The sequence below is a fragment of the Paramisgurnus dabryanus genome, chromosome 12 (genome assembly GCF_030506205.2).
Source record: "Paramisgurnus dabryanus chromosome 12, PD_genome_1.1, whole genome shotgun sequence".
Taxonomy (NCBI): domain Eukaryota; kingdom Metazoa; phylum Chordata; class Actinopteri; order Cypriniformes; family Cobitidae; genus Paramisgurnus; species Paramisgurnus dabryanus.
The window spans coordinates 13,582,160-13,595,293 of NC_133348.1; the positions used below are offsets into that span (position 1 = coordinate 13,582,160).

General features: G+C 38.0%; 1 protein-coding gene across 2 annotated transcripts in view; it reads left to right on the plus strand.

Annotated features, from left to right (window-relative positions):
• hmcn1 (hemicentin 1) overlaps positions 1-13,134 on the plus strand; it is a 125,119-nt gene that overhangs the window by 81,777 nt on the left and 30,208 nt on the right. For both annotated transcript variants that reach the window (XM_065268379.2, XM_073811397.1), the window contains exons 37-65: positions 76-177; positions 265-441; positions 538-689; positions 815-938; positions 1,131-1,306; positions 1,389-1,485; positions 1,622-1,744; positions 2,086-2,241; positions 2,388-2,666; positions 4,258-4,425; positions 5,396-5,509; positions 5,678-5,764; positions 6,660-6,851; positions 6,936-7,109; positions 7,210-7,323; positions 7,434-7,579; positions 7,669-7,819; positions 8,201-8,389; positions 8,530-8,643; positions 9,149-9,336; positions 9,436-9,532; positions 10,145-10,306; positions 10,430-10,543; positions 10,725-10,927; positions 11,084-11,165; positions 11,741-11,872; positions 12,013-12,162; positions 12,476-12,635; positions 12,737-12,861. In XM_065268379.2, the coding sequence (XP_065124451.1) occupies positions 76-177; positions 265-441; positions 538-689; positions 815-938; positions 1,131-1,306; positions 1,389-1,485; positions 1,622-1,744; positions 2,086-2,241; positions 2,388-2,666; positions 4,258-4,425; positions 5,396-5,509; positions 5,678-5,764; positions 6,660-6,851; positions 6,936-7,109; positions 7,210-7,323; positions 7,434-7,579; positions 7,669-7,819; positions 8,201-8,389; positions 8,530-8,643; positions 9,149-9,336; positions 9,436-9,532; positions 10,145-10,306; positions 10,430-10,543; positions 10,725-10,927; positions 11,084-11,165; positions 11,741-11,872; positions 12,013-12,162; positions 12,476-12,635; positions 12,737-12,861 (4,248 nt within the window). The remainder of the gene's footprint in view (positions 1-75; positions 178-264; positions 442-537; positions 690-814; positions 939-1,130; positions 1,307-1,388; positions 1,486-1,621; positions 1,745-2,085; positions 2,242-2,387; positions 2,667-4,257; positions 4,426-5,395; positions 5,510-5,677; positions 5,765-6,659; positions 6,852-6,935; positions 7,110-7,209; positions 7,324-7,433; positions 7,580-7,668; positions 7,820-8,200; positions 8,390-8,529; positions 8,644-9,148; positions 9,337-9,435; positions 9,533-10,144; positions 10,307-10,429; positions 10,544-10,724; positions 10,928-11,083; positions 11,166-11,740; positions 11,873-12,012; positions 12,163-12,475; positions 12,636-12,736; positions 12,862-13,134) is intronic.

A 13,134-nucleotide genomic window follows, 5' to 3' on the forward strand; every position in this document is an offset into this window, starting at 1 on the left:
TACTGTAGGTTATCTCTTTTGTGTTTTATTTGAAATATTTGAGAAAATACATTTGTATGTATATGTATTTTATAGAACCACCCAGCATTCAGCATGCAGGAGAGATCCTAAATGAAACCATCCTTGCTGGATTTCAAATTCAACTGAAGTGTAAAGCAACAGGAAGTCCTCTGCCAGGTGAGTCTTGCTACATTTAGATAATTAACAGCAGTGAGGTGGATGCTGGTGACATTTAGTGTATTTATTTTTTCGTATTTACTTCAGCTGTCACATGGTATAAGGACGGTCGTCCGTTGACCAGTGCTGCAGGGGTTAACATTTTGAGTAGAGGTCAGGTGCTGGAGATCGACCATGCACAGGTATCAGACGCTGGACTCTACAAGTGTGTGGCCATCAATGTGGCCGGCAGCGTTGATTTCACACACAGCCTGCAGGTGTATGGTGAGTGTGTTTGCAAGAGGTTGTTTGTTAGTCATATTTCCATAATTTTTCTCTCTGTGTTAAATTGTATGTTCTTTCTGTCTCTCTGTGGGTTAGTTCCTCCCTCTATTGCTAGTAAAGGAGGAATGATAACAGTAGTGGTAAATGACCCAATCAGATTGGAGTGTGAAGCCTCAGGACTTCCTACTCCCAGTCTCACCTGGCTCAAAGACGGCAGCCCTGTTTCCAGCTTCACAGATGGCATCCAGGTCTGTGTTTTGGATGCTGTAGTGTGCAAACATCCATATTACATAATGCACAGGGTGGATATTTCACTATGGAGAGACTGTCGTTTTGTTTTGCCAATTTTTATTGCAATTTTCTCTATTTTCAGATATTGTCAGGTGGCAGAATTTTGTCGTTTATTAGCGCACAGGTGAGTGACACCGGTCACTACACCTGTGTGGCTGTGAATGCAGGCGGTGAACAGCAACGAGAATATGAGCTCCTTGTGTATGGTGAGCTTAGAAAACACACTCCAAACCCAAAGAAGTCATACACATCGGATGTTCTGTAAATATACAAACAAGTCTTGATTCGAATGCTACCTGCTTATAATTTACACAGAGAAACATTGCTTGTGAAAATGCTTATTATTAAGCACAGTTTAGATAAGTTGATAATGCACTTATATCTGTCTTTGCCCCCAGTGCCGCCCAACATCATGGGTGAGGAAGTAAACAACACGGTTCTGATTGGTCAAACAGTGCAGCTGCATTGTCAAAGCGATGCCATCCCTCCACCTGTGCTAAGTTGGAAGAAAGATGGACGCCCGCTCTATAGAAAGCCAGGACTCAGTCTTTCAGAAAATTCAAGTCTTCTGAAGGTACATTACATTAGTCATTTAGTAACCACCCAGAACACCCTGGCAACCTTATAGTGTGTGCTAAATAGTTTTTTCATTGCAGATTGACAATGCTCAGGTGCAGGACACAGGCAGATATATGTGTGAGGCCACCAATGTGGCAGGAAAAACAGAAAAAAACTATAATCTGAATGTATGGGGTAAGTACTGAATTAATTTTTTATAACACACACTTAAGTGACTAACTGATGCAGTATGGTTAGTGCCAGTCAAGTTTGATGATTAACCATTATTTTCCTTATTTGTTTGCTATATGTTTTCACTCTGTTTTCTCAGTTCCTCCCAGTATCCGTGGATCTGATGAGGTGTCTCCACTGACTGTGATTGAGGGAAACCTTATCACACTCGTGTGTGAGTCCAGTGGCATCCCTCCTCCAAGTCTCTCCTGGAAGAAAGACAGTAAGACTTTTTATCATCATCCTAATTCTTATCATGTTAGCAGTCTGATAACTTTTTTATCTTTCCTAATCTATCTATTCATCTCCTAATCTATCTATTTTAGTTTAGATAAGGTCAGCATCATTACCATTGCTCAGACTAGGGGGAGTAAGGCACCTAAACAAACACCATAAAACATAATGTAAAGGTTACTTGTTGCTATACTGTATATGTGATAAATATAAATGATACTGTGTAAATAATCATGTAGTTCATTAAGGAGAGATATGCTTTTACTTCTAAACAGTAAGACCTGTGATTTTGCAATTATAAAACAGTTGTTATATAAGTGTTTGTCTCAGGCTCAGAGCTGCAGGGTGACTCTCGTGTGCGAGTTCTGTCTGGTGGCCGTCAGCTGCAGATCTCCAGCGCTGAGAGGACAGATGCTGCATCTTACACCTGTTTGGCTTCCAGTGCAGCTGGCAATGCAATGAAGGAGTATAGCCTGCAAGTCTATGGTACAGCAACCATTTTTCCCATTATATAACATAGGCACTGATGCTAATACTCAAACATACCACACAAAGATTCACTTATCATTCTTATGTTTCATCTTCCAAATTCATAATGTAAATGTGTTTCTGTTTTCCTTGGCCACAAACAGTTCGTCCCTCCATCAGCTCCTCGGTTCATGGTCTACATGAGGAGACTGTAACGAGAGGTGGAGATGTTAATTTAGAGTGTGAAGCCGATGGGGTGCCCAGACCTGCCATTTCATGGATGAAGGATGGCAGACCCCTGACTGGTCGCAGGGCTCAGATAATTAATGACGGGAGGCTGTTACGGATCCAGGGTGCTCAGGTGGCTGACACTGGACGATACACTTGCATTGCCGTCAACGTTGCCGGACAGGCTGACAGGAAATATGACGTTAATGTACATGGTAAGAGGAATGGATGATGAGTTGTTGTTTCTTGATTTTGTCACTATTATTTACAATACTGATAATATTAGTTAGAGAAAGTGACGTATTTTAAGTTAGGAAACATCTTTTAGGGCGCACACACACACCATCCAAACCAAAAGATCATAGGTTTGAAATCAAGGAACACCCATACTGATAAAAAATGTACATGTTGTATTTCACTGTAAGTTGCTTTGGATAAAATCATTTTAGATTATTTAACATACAGTTAAGTAGCAGCACCTCTCATTAGGTGTGAATGAGAAAGAAGTCTTTTAAAGAGCACCTATTGTTCGATTCACATTTTTTTAATTTCCTTCGGTGTGTATTAGTACATGTTAATGATATGCAAAAGGTACATACATCAAAAGTAAACAATGACGCGAATTATCGTCTCCAACGTAAATCTCTTTTCTTGGACTACAACAAACACACGGATTTTAGGCAACAGTTTACTTCCTGGGATTGGTGATGTAGACAAGACCGACATTATTATAATTCCTTCCACATTGTCTCAACTCCTATTAGCATTGCATTGTGCACAAATCTTTCAAACATGGTAAGGAGCGTTACATTTCCAGCTGATGTCAGAGGTATTCAGGCCAGCGTACAGATTAGCTGGCCAATCAAGGACACAGATTTTTTCAAATCCATGCGTTTCAGAAAGAGAGTAAAATCTGGAGCTACAAAAATGTACGGTATGTGGAAAATAATGTGTTTTTTTAACCATAAACCATGCAAACACATTGTATTATACCAAATTCACAAAATAAAGTTTTTTTAGCAATGAAATAGGTGCTGTTTTAGTAGGGTGCAAAAAATTCAAATACGTCTCACTTGCTTATACAAGCAAAAACCTAAGACAATAAGTCTATATTTAAATGAAACAATTCCATAGACTTACACTGCAAAAAATGATTTTCAAGAAAAAAATTTTTTAGTATTTTTGTCTTGTTTTCAGTAAAAATATCTAAAAATTCTTAAATTAAAATGCTTTTTCTTGATGAGCAAAACAACCCAAGAAAATAAGTCTAGTTTTTAGACCAAAAATATCAAATTTAAGTGCTTTTGTGCATAAAACAAGCTATAAAAATCTACCAATGGGGTAAGCAAAAAATATTGAAAATTTTTCTTAAACACTAATTTCAAGAAAAATTCAGGAAACATTTGCTTACCCCATTGGGGGGTCGTTTTGCACATCAAGAAAAAACATCTTAATTTAAGAATTTTTAGATATTTTTACTGAAAACAAGACAAAAATACTAAGGATTTTTTTCTTGAAATTATTTTTTGCAGTGTAAATACACAAGCATATAGTAAAGTTCAATATGCATTATCTAGTGGTTAAAGTAACGGTCAACCCTTTAGTTTAAGGCTTTTTTGTGATTTATTTTTTGTCATTGCAAAACCAATCAAAACATGGGTTTGTATAAAATAAATAAATAAAATGGATATGCATCAATAATACACTTTTAGAGTTCTGCTCTCTCTTACTTAATTTCAGAACTATATGGGGTAACAGTTTGAAGCTTTTGAAGATTTTATAGATTTTAAATGTGTATCGTTTCAGTTCCTCCCACCATCATCGGCCAGACTCAGGTGCCAGAGAATGTGAGTGTTGTTGTGAAGAACCCAGTTGTTCTGACCTGCGAAGCCTCTGGAATGCCACCACCAGCCATCACCTGGCTCAAGGACGGCCAGCTGGTCAACATGTCTAGCTCAATTCGTGTCATTTCAGGTAGACAGCCTCTACTCCCATGATCACTTTTGTTTAGTCCAAAATGTCTAGACCACCTGTGTCCTCTTATCCTAACTGAAGAAGAGCCTATACAAACCGAGGATTAAGTTAAACTGGTGTCATAACTAAATACAATGTAAGCAGATAGTTTCAATAAGCAGCCAAACACCACAGATCAAAGGATAATTAAGAAGAAACACAGTAGGACAGCTGTTCTTATATTTGAACATGTGAAGTCTTTCCATTAACAGCTTCCAATGTACACAGAGACTGATCCTCTGTCTGCAGCAAGCATAAGGAACATCAGTCATTGTAACTTTAGACCGCCAAAGGTCAACCCTGTAAAATATACCACGTTGTAGATAAATGTGCTATGGTATCTCATACTTTTTGAAAGCCAAGACATTGAGCTGGACAGAAAACAGGAAGATGGTATCTTAGAAGTGAGTTCTAGTAGTGACCAGGAGAAACTGCATGACTTCATCATTAATCACATCTTTAATTCAATAATATGCCCACAGAGAATTAGTAGTATTTATATGAGAGATTGACCCAGGGGATGAAAGGACATGTGTGTATTTATTCAGGTGATTAGCTTAGTGCTTTCCTGGAGAGTGATAATTATTTGTTTATAGACGCTGTGAGTGAAAATGGGTTGTTTGGCTCACGTTGACAGGTTAAGCTTTGTTTAAACAGCTGTTGACTTAAGGCCTCTCGTTTCTTACTAAACAATAGTGACATTTATCCACTGTGTTTTTTTTTTGGGACAATTTGAAACTCTAAGCTTTCTCTCTGTTTCAAAGTCTGATTCATTATTGATTCAGTCTGCAGATGTAATAAATCTCAGACTTATTATGATTTATGGCCGATTAAGGAATTCTCTAGGAATATTATTTTATTTTTCTTCCTGCAAAAATAATTTCAGGGGTCAGCCAAAATGAATAAATCTGATAAATGTCTGTAATATTAGGTGGACGAGGACTGCGTTTAATGCATGCCGCAAGCGAGGATGCTGGAAGATACACCTGCATTGTGTCTAATTCTGCTGGAGAAGAAAGGAAGAGCTTTGACTTAAACGTCCTGGGTAACACAACACTGTACTTGATACTAGTTTGACATATGACTTTTGAGCTTTTCAACCATGTTGATAATATGAGCAAAGGCAGTGAGTGTCTATGATGAAGCTCTGTAGATTGTAAAGCAGAATTTAAAAAACATAAACTTATATGAATTTTATTTTTGTAAACCTCAGTACCACCCAGCATTGTCAATGAGGGCACAGTGGAGGATGTGAAGGTGAAGGAGAAACAGAACGTCATCTTGGCCTGTGAGGTTACTGGTATGTGACAAAGACCAACACAGCTTATCTATATTTGAAGAGTTTGGTTCCTAAACACAATAAATCCATTTTGATTAATTTTGGTAAAAAATGTTCGGTAAAAATGTTTTCTATACCGAGAAAGTGACAACGATAAAAACCCCGTATTTTCTGTTACAAACTTTTACATAGCATTTTTAGGTTATAATAACATAAACAATTCAAATCCATAATTTGATTTTCAAAAATTTATTATAAAATCTTTTTTCAGCAAAATGCATAAAAAAAGTTTTTTTTTCAAAATGTTATAAATCTATTGAATCAGTATATAAATGTGCATTTATCTTTGCCATGTTATATTCATTTAGTTGACTAGTGGTATACACTGATTAAAAAACAACAACATTAATGGCAGTAATCAAAACACTCACCTTGTCATATTAAGAAAGCGGTCATTGCTGCTATTATTCTTGGGACGTCGTCGCTGAACCTTTTTAACAGCGATTAGCTGTAAAATGTTTTGGTCCCGCCCTGTTTTCGTTGACTTTGAGTAAAATAATGGAAACTTTTTCATAAGATCCCCTGGGGTCAATGTGATCCGTGTGTAGTATTCAAAGCGCTACCATTGTTGTTTACAATGTGTGGAACGGTGCGCTGTGATTGGTCAAGCGCATTTATTGCGTTCTGCAGAGAAGGAAGACTGGCGTTTATCGCGTTTTGGAAAAAATTTAGAAAAGAGGACAGAATAACACGGCGGAATTTCCTTTTAATACTGACCAGATACAATACTGATTTTGGCGGTAACACATTTTTTAAATGCCGTTTATTGCGTTTTGGAACCAAATTCTTCATTTACTCGATGACTTCTGTTTGATGTTTTACCATCTGTCAACCACCAATATTTTTGTGTTTGTAGGAAATCCAATCCCAGAAATCACATGGCTAAAGGATGGGCAGACATTGGCTAGTGATGCAAGGTTGCAGGTGATGTCAAATGGGCGGTTTCTTCAGATCAGTGGATCACAGGTGGCCGACACAGGCAGGTATAGCTGCTTGGCCTCAAACAGTGCTGGAGACCGAAGCAGACACTTCAACCTGAATGTGTTAGGTACGTTTGCGTGGCAGCATTGAAATGTGTTATAATGGTCTTTTCTGTGTGGATATTTTAACCCCATTATGTTTTTGTGTCCAGTATCTCCCACCATTGCTGGTTCTGATCCTGAGGGTTCAGCTGAAGAAGTCACTGTAACGCTCAACAGCCCCACCTCTCTCATTTGTGAAGCTCAGTCATACCCTCCTGCCATCATCACCTGGCTCAAAGATGGTACACCATTTGAATCGAGCCGCAACGTCAGGGTTTTTCCAGGTGAGAGCACTCGACTGATGACATTAACAGCATCTATCCACTGCTGTTCTGCTATCTAAAGAGAGATCTGCATCAAATCAAAATATTTGTCTGTTTTCAGGTGGTCGTACTTTACAGATCCTTAATGCTAAAGAAGAGGATGCTGGGAGATATACTTGTGTGGCGACTAATGAAGCTGGAGAGACGCTAAAGAACTACGAAGTCAAAGTTTTCGGTGTGTGAGAGAGCTGAACTTCTGCTATGACAACATCGCCACCTGTGTACAGTATGTGTCATACACATGTTAATTCTCTGCATCTGTTTGTATATGTTCCCTTTCTGCAGTCCCTCCAGTTATCAATAAAAATGACATTCCAGGAGAGGGTCTGGCCCCTAAAGAAGTAAAAATTAAGGTTAATAACACCCTTACACTGGAGTGTGAAGCTCAGGCTGTCCCAACACCTAACTTAGTGTGGTATAAGGATGGACAGGTGAGAGACACAAAACATATTTCTCTTATGTGGTACATTGATTCAGAACTCTGGGTTGTTGAATTTTCACTTTGTTTCTCATTTTGCAGATACTCAAAGCAGATGGGCGCATTACTGTAACTGCTAACGGTCGTATAGCTCAGATTAAACACACTCAGGTGTCCGATACAGGCCGCTACACCTGCCTAGCCACCAACATCGCCGGAGAGGATGAGAAGGACTTTGATGTAAATATACAAGGTGAACAAGTTTGATCCGTAGTGAGGAATTTCACTTTCTTCTTTCATCTAAACACAATCGGAATTCAGAATTCAATCAATTTTAGTTTGACAGAATGACATAATGGCCATCCATGTTAATTTATAAGATCATCTGAAAACGTGTCTTTGATAAGTGAGGTGCATAAAACAAAATGGTTTGGTTCAGTGAAGCATCTAATTTAAGGAAAATGTCTCCCCTTAGTGGCTGGTTTATGTAACTTTTATTGGGTGAATGGATCCTGTCAGTAAGCAATAAACCTTCTGCTGGAATCACAGTATCTTATTTTGAGCTATTTTGTATTATTATTCTTTTTTTTGCTTTATCTCTAACTGTGATGCTTAAAACGTGTCTTTTTCTCAGTTCCTCCCAGTTTCCGAGGCTCTGGTGACTCTGGTTCTGGCCCTGGTTATAATGGAGATGTGAGGGATGTGATTCTTAATAATCACATCTCACTATACTGTGAGACCAATGCTGTCCCACCTCCAGTGCTCACCTGGTACAAAGATGGACACCTGCTGTCCTCCAATGATAAAGTACTCATTCTGCCTGGTAATAAGCTTTGATTAGTTACGTTTTGTTTATATGGCATTGCAAAATATATTATTGATACACTAATACTATGCTGTTTGTGATACTGTGCCTCATTTTGTAATAATTTGCATGGTTATTATGTCTAATTTCTCACGCAGGTGGAAGGGTCCTTCAGATCCCTCGGGCCCAAGAAGATGATTCTGGGAGATACACCTGTGTAGCTGTGAATGAGGCTGGAGAAGACTCAATCCAATATGATGTCAGGGTATTGGGTAGGTTTAACCTGATTTAAAAATTACATTTTCAGGCATGTAATTCAGGTTAAAAATGTTACAAACATGTTTAAAATGTCAAATAAATCTTTGGTGTCCTTAGAGTATGTTTGTGAAGCTCTAGCTCAAAATATCATATAGATAATTTATTATAACATGTTAAAATTGCCACTTTGTAGGTGTGAGCAAAAATGTGTCATTTTGGGGTGTCCTTTTAAATGCAAATGAGCTGATATCTGCACCTAATGGCAGTGCCGTGGTTGGATAGTGCAGATTAAGGGGCGGTATTATCCCCTTCTGACATCACAAGGGGAGCCAAATTTCAATTACCTATTTTTTTCACATGCTTGCAGAGAATGGTTTACCAAAACTAAGTTACTGGGTTGATCTTTTTCACAATTTCTAGGTTGCACTAGGGACCCAATTATAGCACTTAAACGTAAAAAGTCAGATTTTTTATGATATGTCCCCTTTAAAGAGTATGAATTTTCTTGGATTTTGATAGTGCCCCCATCAATTCGTGGTGCTGATGGTGACCTGCCCAAGGAAGTTACAGTGCTGGTTAACAAGACCACATTACTTGAATGCCAGGTGGATGGAAACCCTACCCCTAAAATCAGCTGGATTAAAGACAGTCAACCCGTCCTTTCAGACAGCACACACAAACTTCTGTCCAATGGCAGGACACTGCAGGTGTGTGGCAGAAACCTTTCACATGGAAACCTTTAATGTTTTATTATTATAAAGAAAATGTACTTCATAGTGATTGGCATCTGGAATGTGTGTGTACAGATTTTGAACGCACAGGTGACAGATACTGGGCGTTATGTGTGTGTGGCTCAGAACTTAGCTGGAACAGCTGAGAAATATTTCAATCTTCATGTGCATGGTAAGTTTATATAAAAAACCTGTTTACGCTTGTATTTAAGTAAAAAAAAAAGATCTTATATAGTGATAATCATAGAGGCTTGTGTCTTTGCACTGCAAAAAAATGACGTTCTTACTTAGTACTGTATTGTAAGTCTAGTTTTAGACAAAAAAACATAAAATTTAAGACAATTTGTGCTTAAAACAAGCAAAAAAATCTGCCAATGGAATAAGAAAACAATTCTTGAATTAAGTGTTTATGAAAAAGGTAAAAAGTTATTTCAAGACATTTTTTCTTATTCCATTGGCAGATTTTTTTTCTTTGTTTTAAGCACTAATTTACTTAAAGTTTGTATATTTTTTCTAAAAACTAGACTTATTTTCCTAGGTCATTTGGCTCATCAAGAAAATCCATCTTAATTTAAGCATTTTTTGATATTTTTACTGAAAACAAGACAAAAATACTAAGTAAGAAAGTCATTTTTGCAGTGTGTGTTTTACAGTATATTTATGGTATACATTTGTATGTGCATTTCCTGGGTTTGAATAAATTTTATTTATGCTCATGTTTAAAAATGTGAAATGCTGATTTAATGAAATGTGACATCATGGTGGTCTTTGTTAATGTTCACAGTGACTCCCACCATTGTGGGTGCCAGAGAAGAGAATGTGACCGTGGTGGTAAATAACTTCATAGCTCTGAGCTGTGAGGCCACTGGACTGCCCCCTCCCATTCTCAGCTGGTTCAAAGACAGGAGACCTGTGCAAGCCGGCGCTAACACACTCATAATGCCAGGTACATACTCATACTCGCATTATATAGAGACTCAATAGTCTACACTGTATAAGCTATATTACACATACCTGTACAGTAAGTCACCTTTCCTCCAGTCCACCTATTACTGTGTTCTCTTTTTAGGTGGTCGTACTCTCCAGATACTGAAGGCAAAGATGTCTGATGGTGGGACGTACAGTTGTGCGGCCATCAACCCAGCAGGAGAAGCACAAAAACTCATTTATCTTACAGTATATGGTCAGTGTGTGCCTTTTCTAGTGTGAACCTAAAGAAAGATTTATTAAAATATAAAATAATATTTTTTTCACTGTTTGATAAAATTTTTTAGAAATAGTCTACTGTTGTATCTTCACTTACATATAACAAGTGGTAAAATCTGAATCTTGTGAGCAAGATAATAATATACATTACTCTTCAGTTCCCCCCAGTATCAGACACAGCGGTGGAGATGTTCCTGTGGTATTAAACGTGCGGGTAGGTAAATCCATCACTCTGGAGTGTGAATCTAATGCAGTACCTCCTCCCATCATCACATGGTACAAGAACGGACGGACGGTTTCTGAAACTGCCAACCTGCGCATACTGGCTGAGGGACAGATGCTGGAACTAAAAGAGACCGAGGTGCGTGTGTGAAATAGCAGATGGACAGATGTTGGCTTTGGATTTAGGGATTTGAGTATTCAAAATTACAAAGCACTATTGTTTTTTAAAAATAAATAAATAGATTTGCTCTACCACTCACTTTCTCTTTATTCTCTCTCTCTCTCTCTTTCTTAGTTATCAGATACAGGCCAGTATGTCTGTAAGGCCACAAATGTAGCAGGTCAAGTGGACAAGAACTTCCATGTTAACATCCATGGTAAGAAACTGAATATAAACTGCAATTTAAACAATTACCCACACATAGACAATTAGATTAATTCGATTTTCAAAAGATGGACAATAAAACACCCTACCAACCACTTACAAGTTTCCGAGCATATTACTCAACAAATTCATATACAGCGTTTCAATTCGCACTTTGTATCAGTTTCAGTCAACTTATTTTTGTTAAAGGGGACATTTCATAAATATCATATAGATAATTTAGTATAGCATGTTAAAATTGCCACTTTGTAGGTGTGAAGAAAATTTTGCCGTTTTTGGGTGTGTCCTTTTAAATGCAAATCAGTTGATCTCTGCACTAAATAGCAGTGTCGTGTCTGAACAGTGCAGATTAAAGGGTGGTATTATCCCCTTCTGACATCACAAGGGGAAACAAATTTTAATGACCTATTTTTTCACACGCTTTCAGAGAATGGTTTACCAAAACTAAGTTACTGGGTTGATCATTTTCTGGGTTGATTGACCCAATTATAGCACTTAAACATGGAAAAAGTCCAAATTTCATGATATGACCCCTTTAATGCTGATTTTACAATATTGTATATGCAGTTCCCCCCCAACTGGATGGCCCAGCAGTGGAGCGTGTGACAGAAACCATCAGTAATCCTGTCACCTTTGCCTGTGATGCCATAGGGATCCCTCCACCTTCCCTTACCTGGCTAAAGAACGGACGAGTAATTGGTAAGAACATTTTTTCCTCTATTCTTCTTACTGTACAGGGTCACAGGGAGTGCTTGAGCCTGTCGTATGCTGGGAATCACTCTGGATTCCTATCACCTTTAATATTCGGTGTATGCTTTTGTTTATTTTATTTTTTTTAGAGAATTCCAAGTCTCTTGAGATGCACATTCTGTCTGGGGGCAGTAAGCTGCAGATTGCCCGCTCACAGTTATCCGACAGTGGCACTTACACCTGTGTGGCATCCAATGTGGAGGGCAAGGCCCGCAAAAACTATCATCTTACTATACAAGGTTAACAATTAAACCACCTGGCAACAAATCGGCACACTCTGTCATAGTGGTGTCATCACATTTCCATGAATTTTTTTTAATTAAAAATGTTACATTTACATGGTTACATTTATGTGATTTAGTATGCACTGTATTTAGATTTATATACACTATGTACAGCATAAAACAAAGATAATATTTCAGTATAGGATGCATTTAAATAAGATGCAACATCATTATAAATAAAGTAACAAATAATTGATAAAGTAAGCTTTGTTGCCGCTGTTATCTTACTAGGCTAATGTACCATTTATTATGTGTGTGCGTTTCTCAGTCCCACCAATCATCTCAGGATCAGAGTTACCTAATGAAATGAGCGTTCTGCTGAACGACAGCATCCAGCTGGTGTGCCGTGCCGAAGGGACTCCAACTCCTGAGATCCGGTGGCTGAAGGATGGGAAGACACTTAGCAGAACTGCCCAGAGTAACATCAAGTGAGAACATTGGAGCAAAACTTTTCATGGTATCATCCACCTTTTGCATAATGTGGTAACATTTCTTATTAACACAAGTAAGATAAGATCACTTTTTCCAGAATCAGTCCTGACGGCAGCACGCTAACTGTGACAGCACTCCATACATCCGACAGTGGAAAATACACGTGTGTAGCCACCAATCAGGCTGGAGAGGAAGACAGAATATTCAACTTAAATGTTTATGGTGAGTTTAGATCAATCAACAATAAGAATGCTGCAATGGTCAGGATGAAGTGTGTATGTTTGTGAAAAGCTTTTTAACTTGTGACCAAGGATAGATTTTCTAGCTGGCTAACATAGATGCAAGTGTGTTGGAATTGAGAACTGTCTTTATGGTCTTGTAAGCATCAGATCAAAATGTTTATTAAACATTACATTATAAAAATGCTAACATTTAATGATTTTGATCCAAAAATAATACAAACCTGAACAATCGAGTTATCTACAAGGCTCTTTG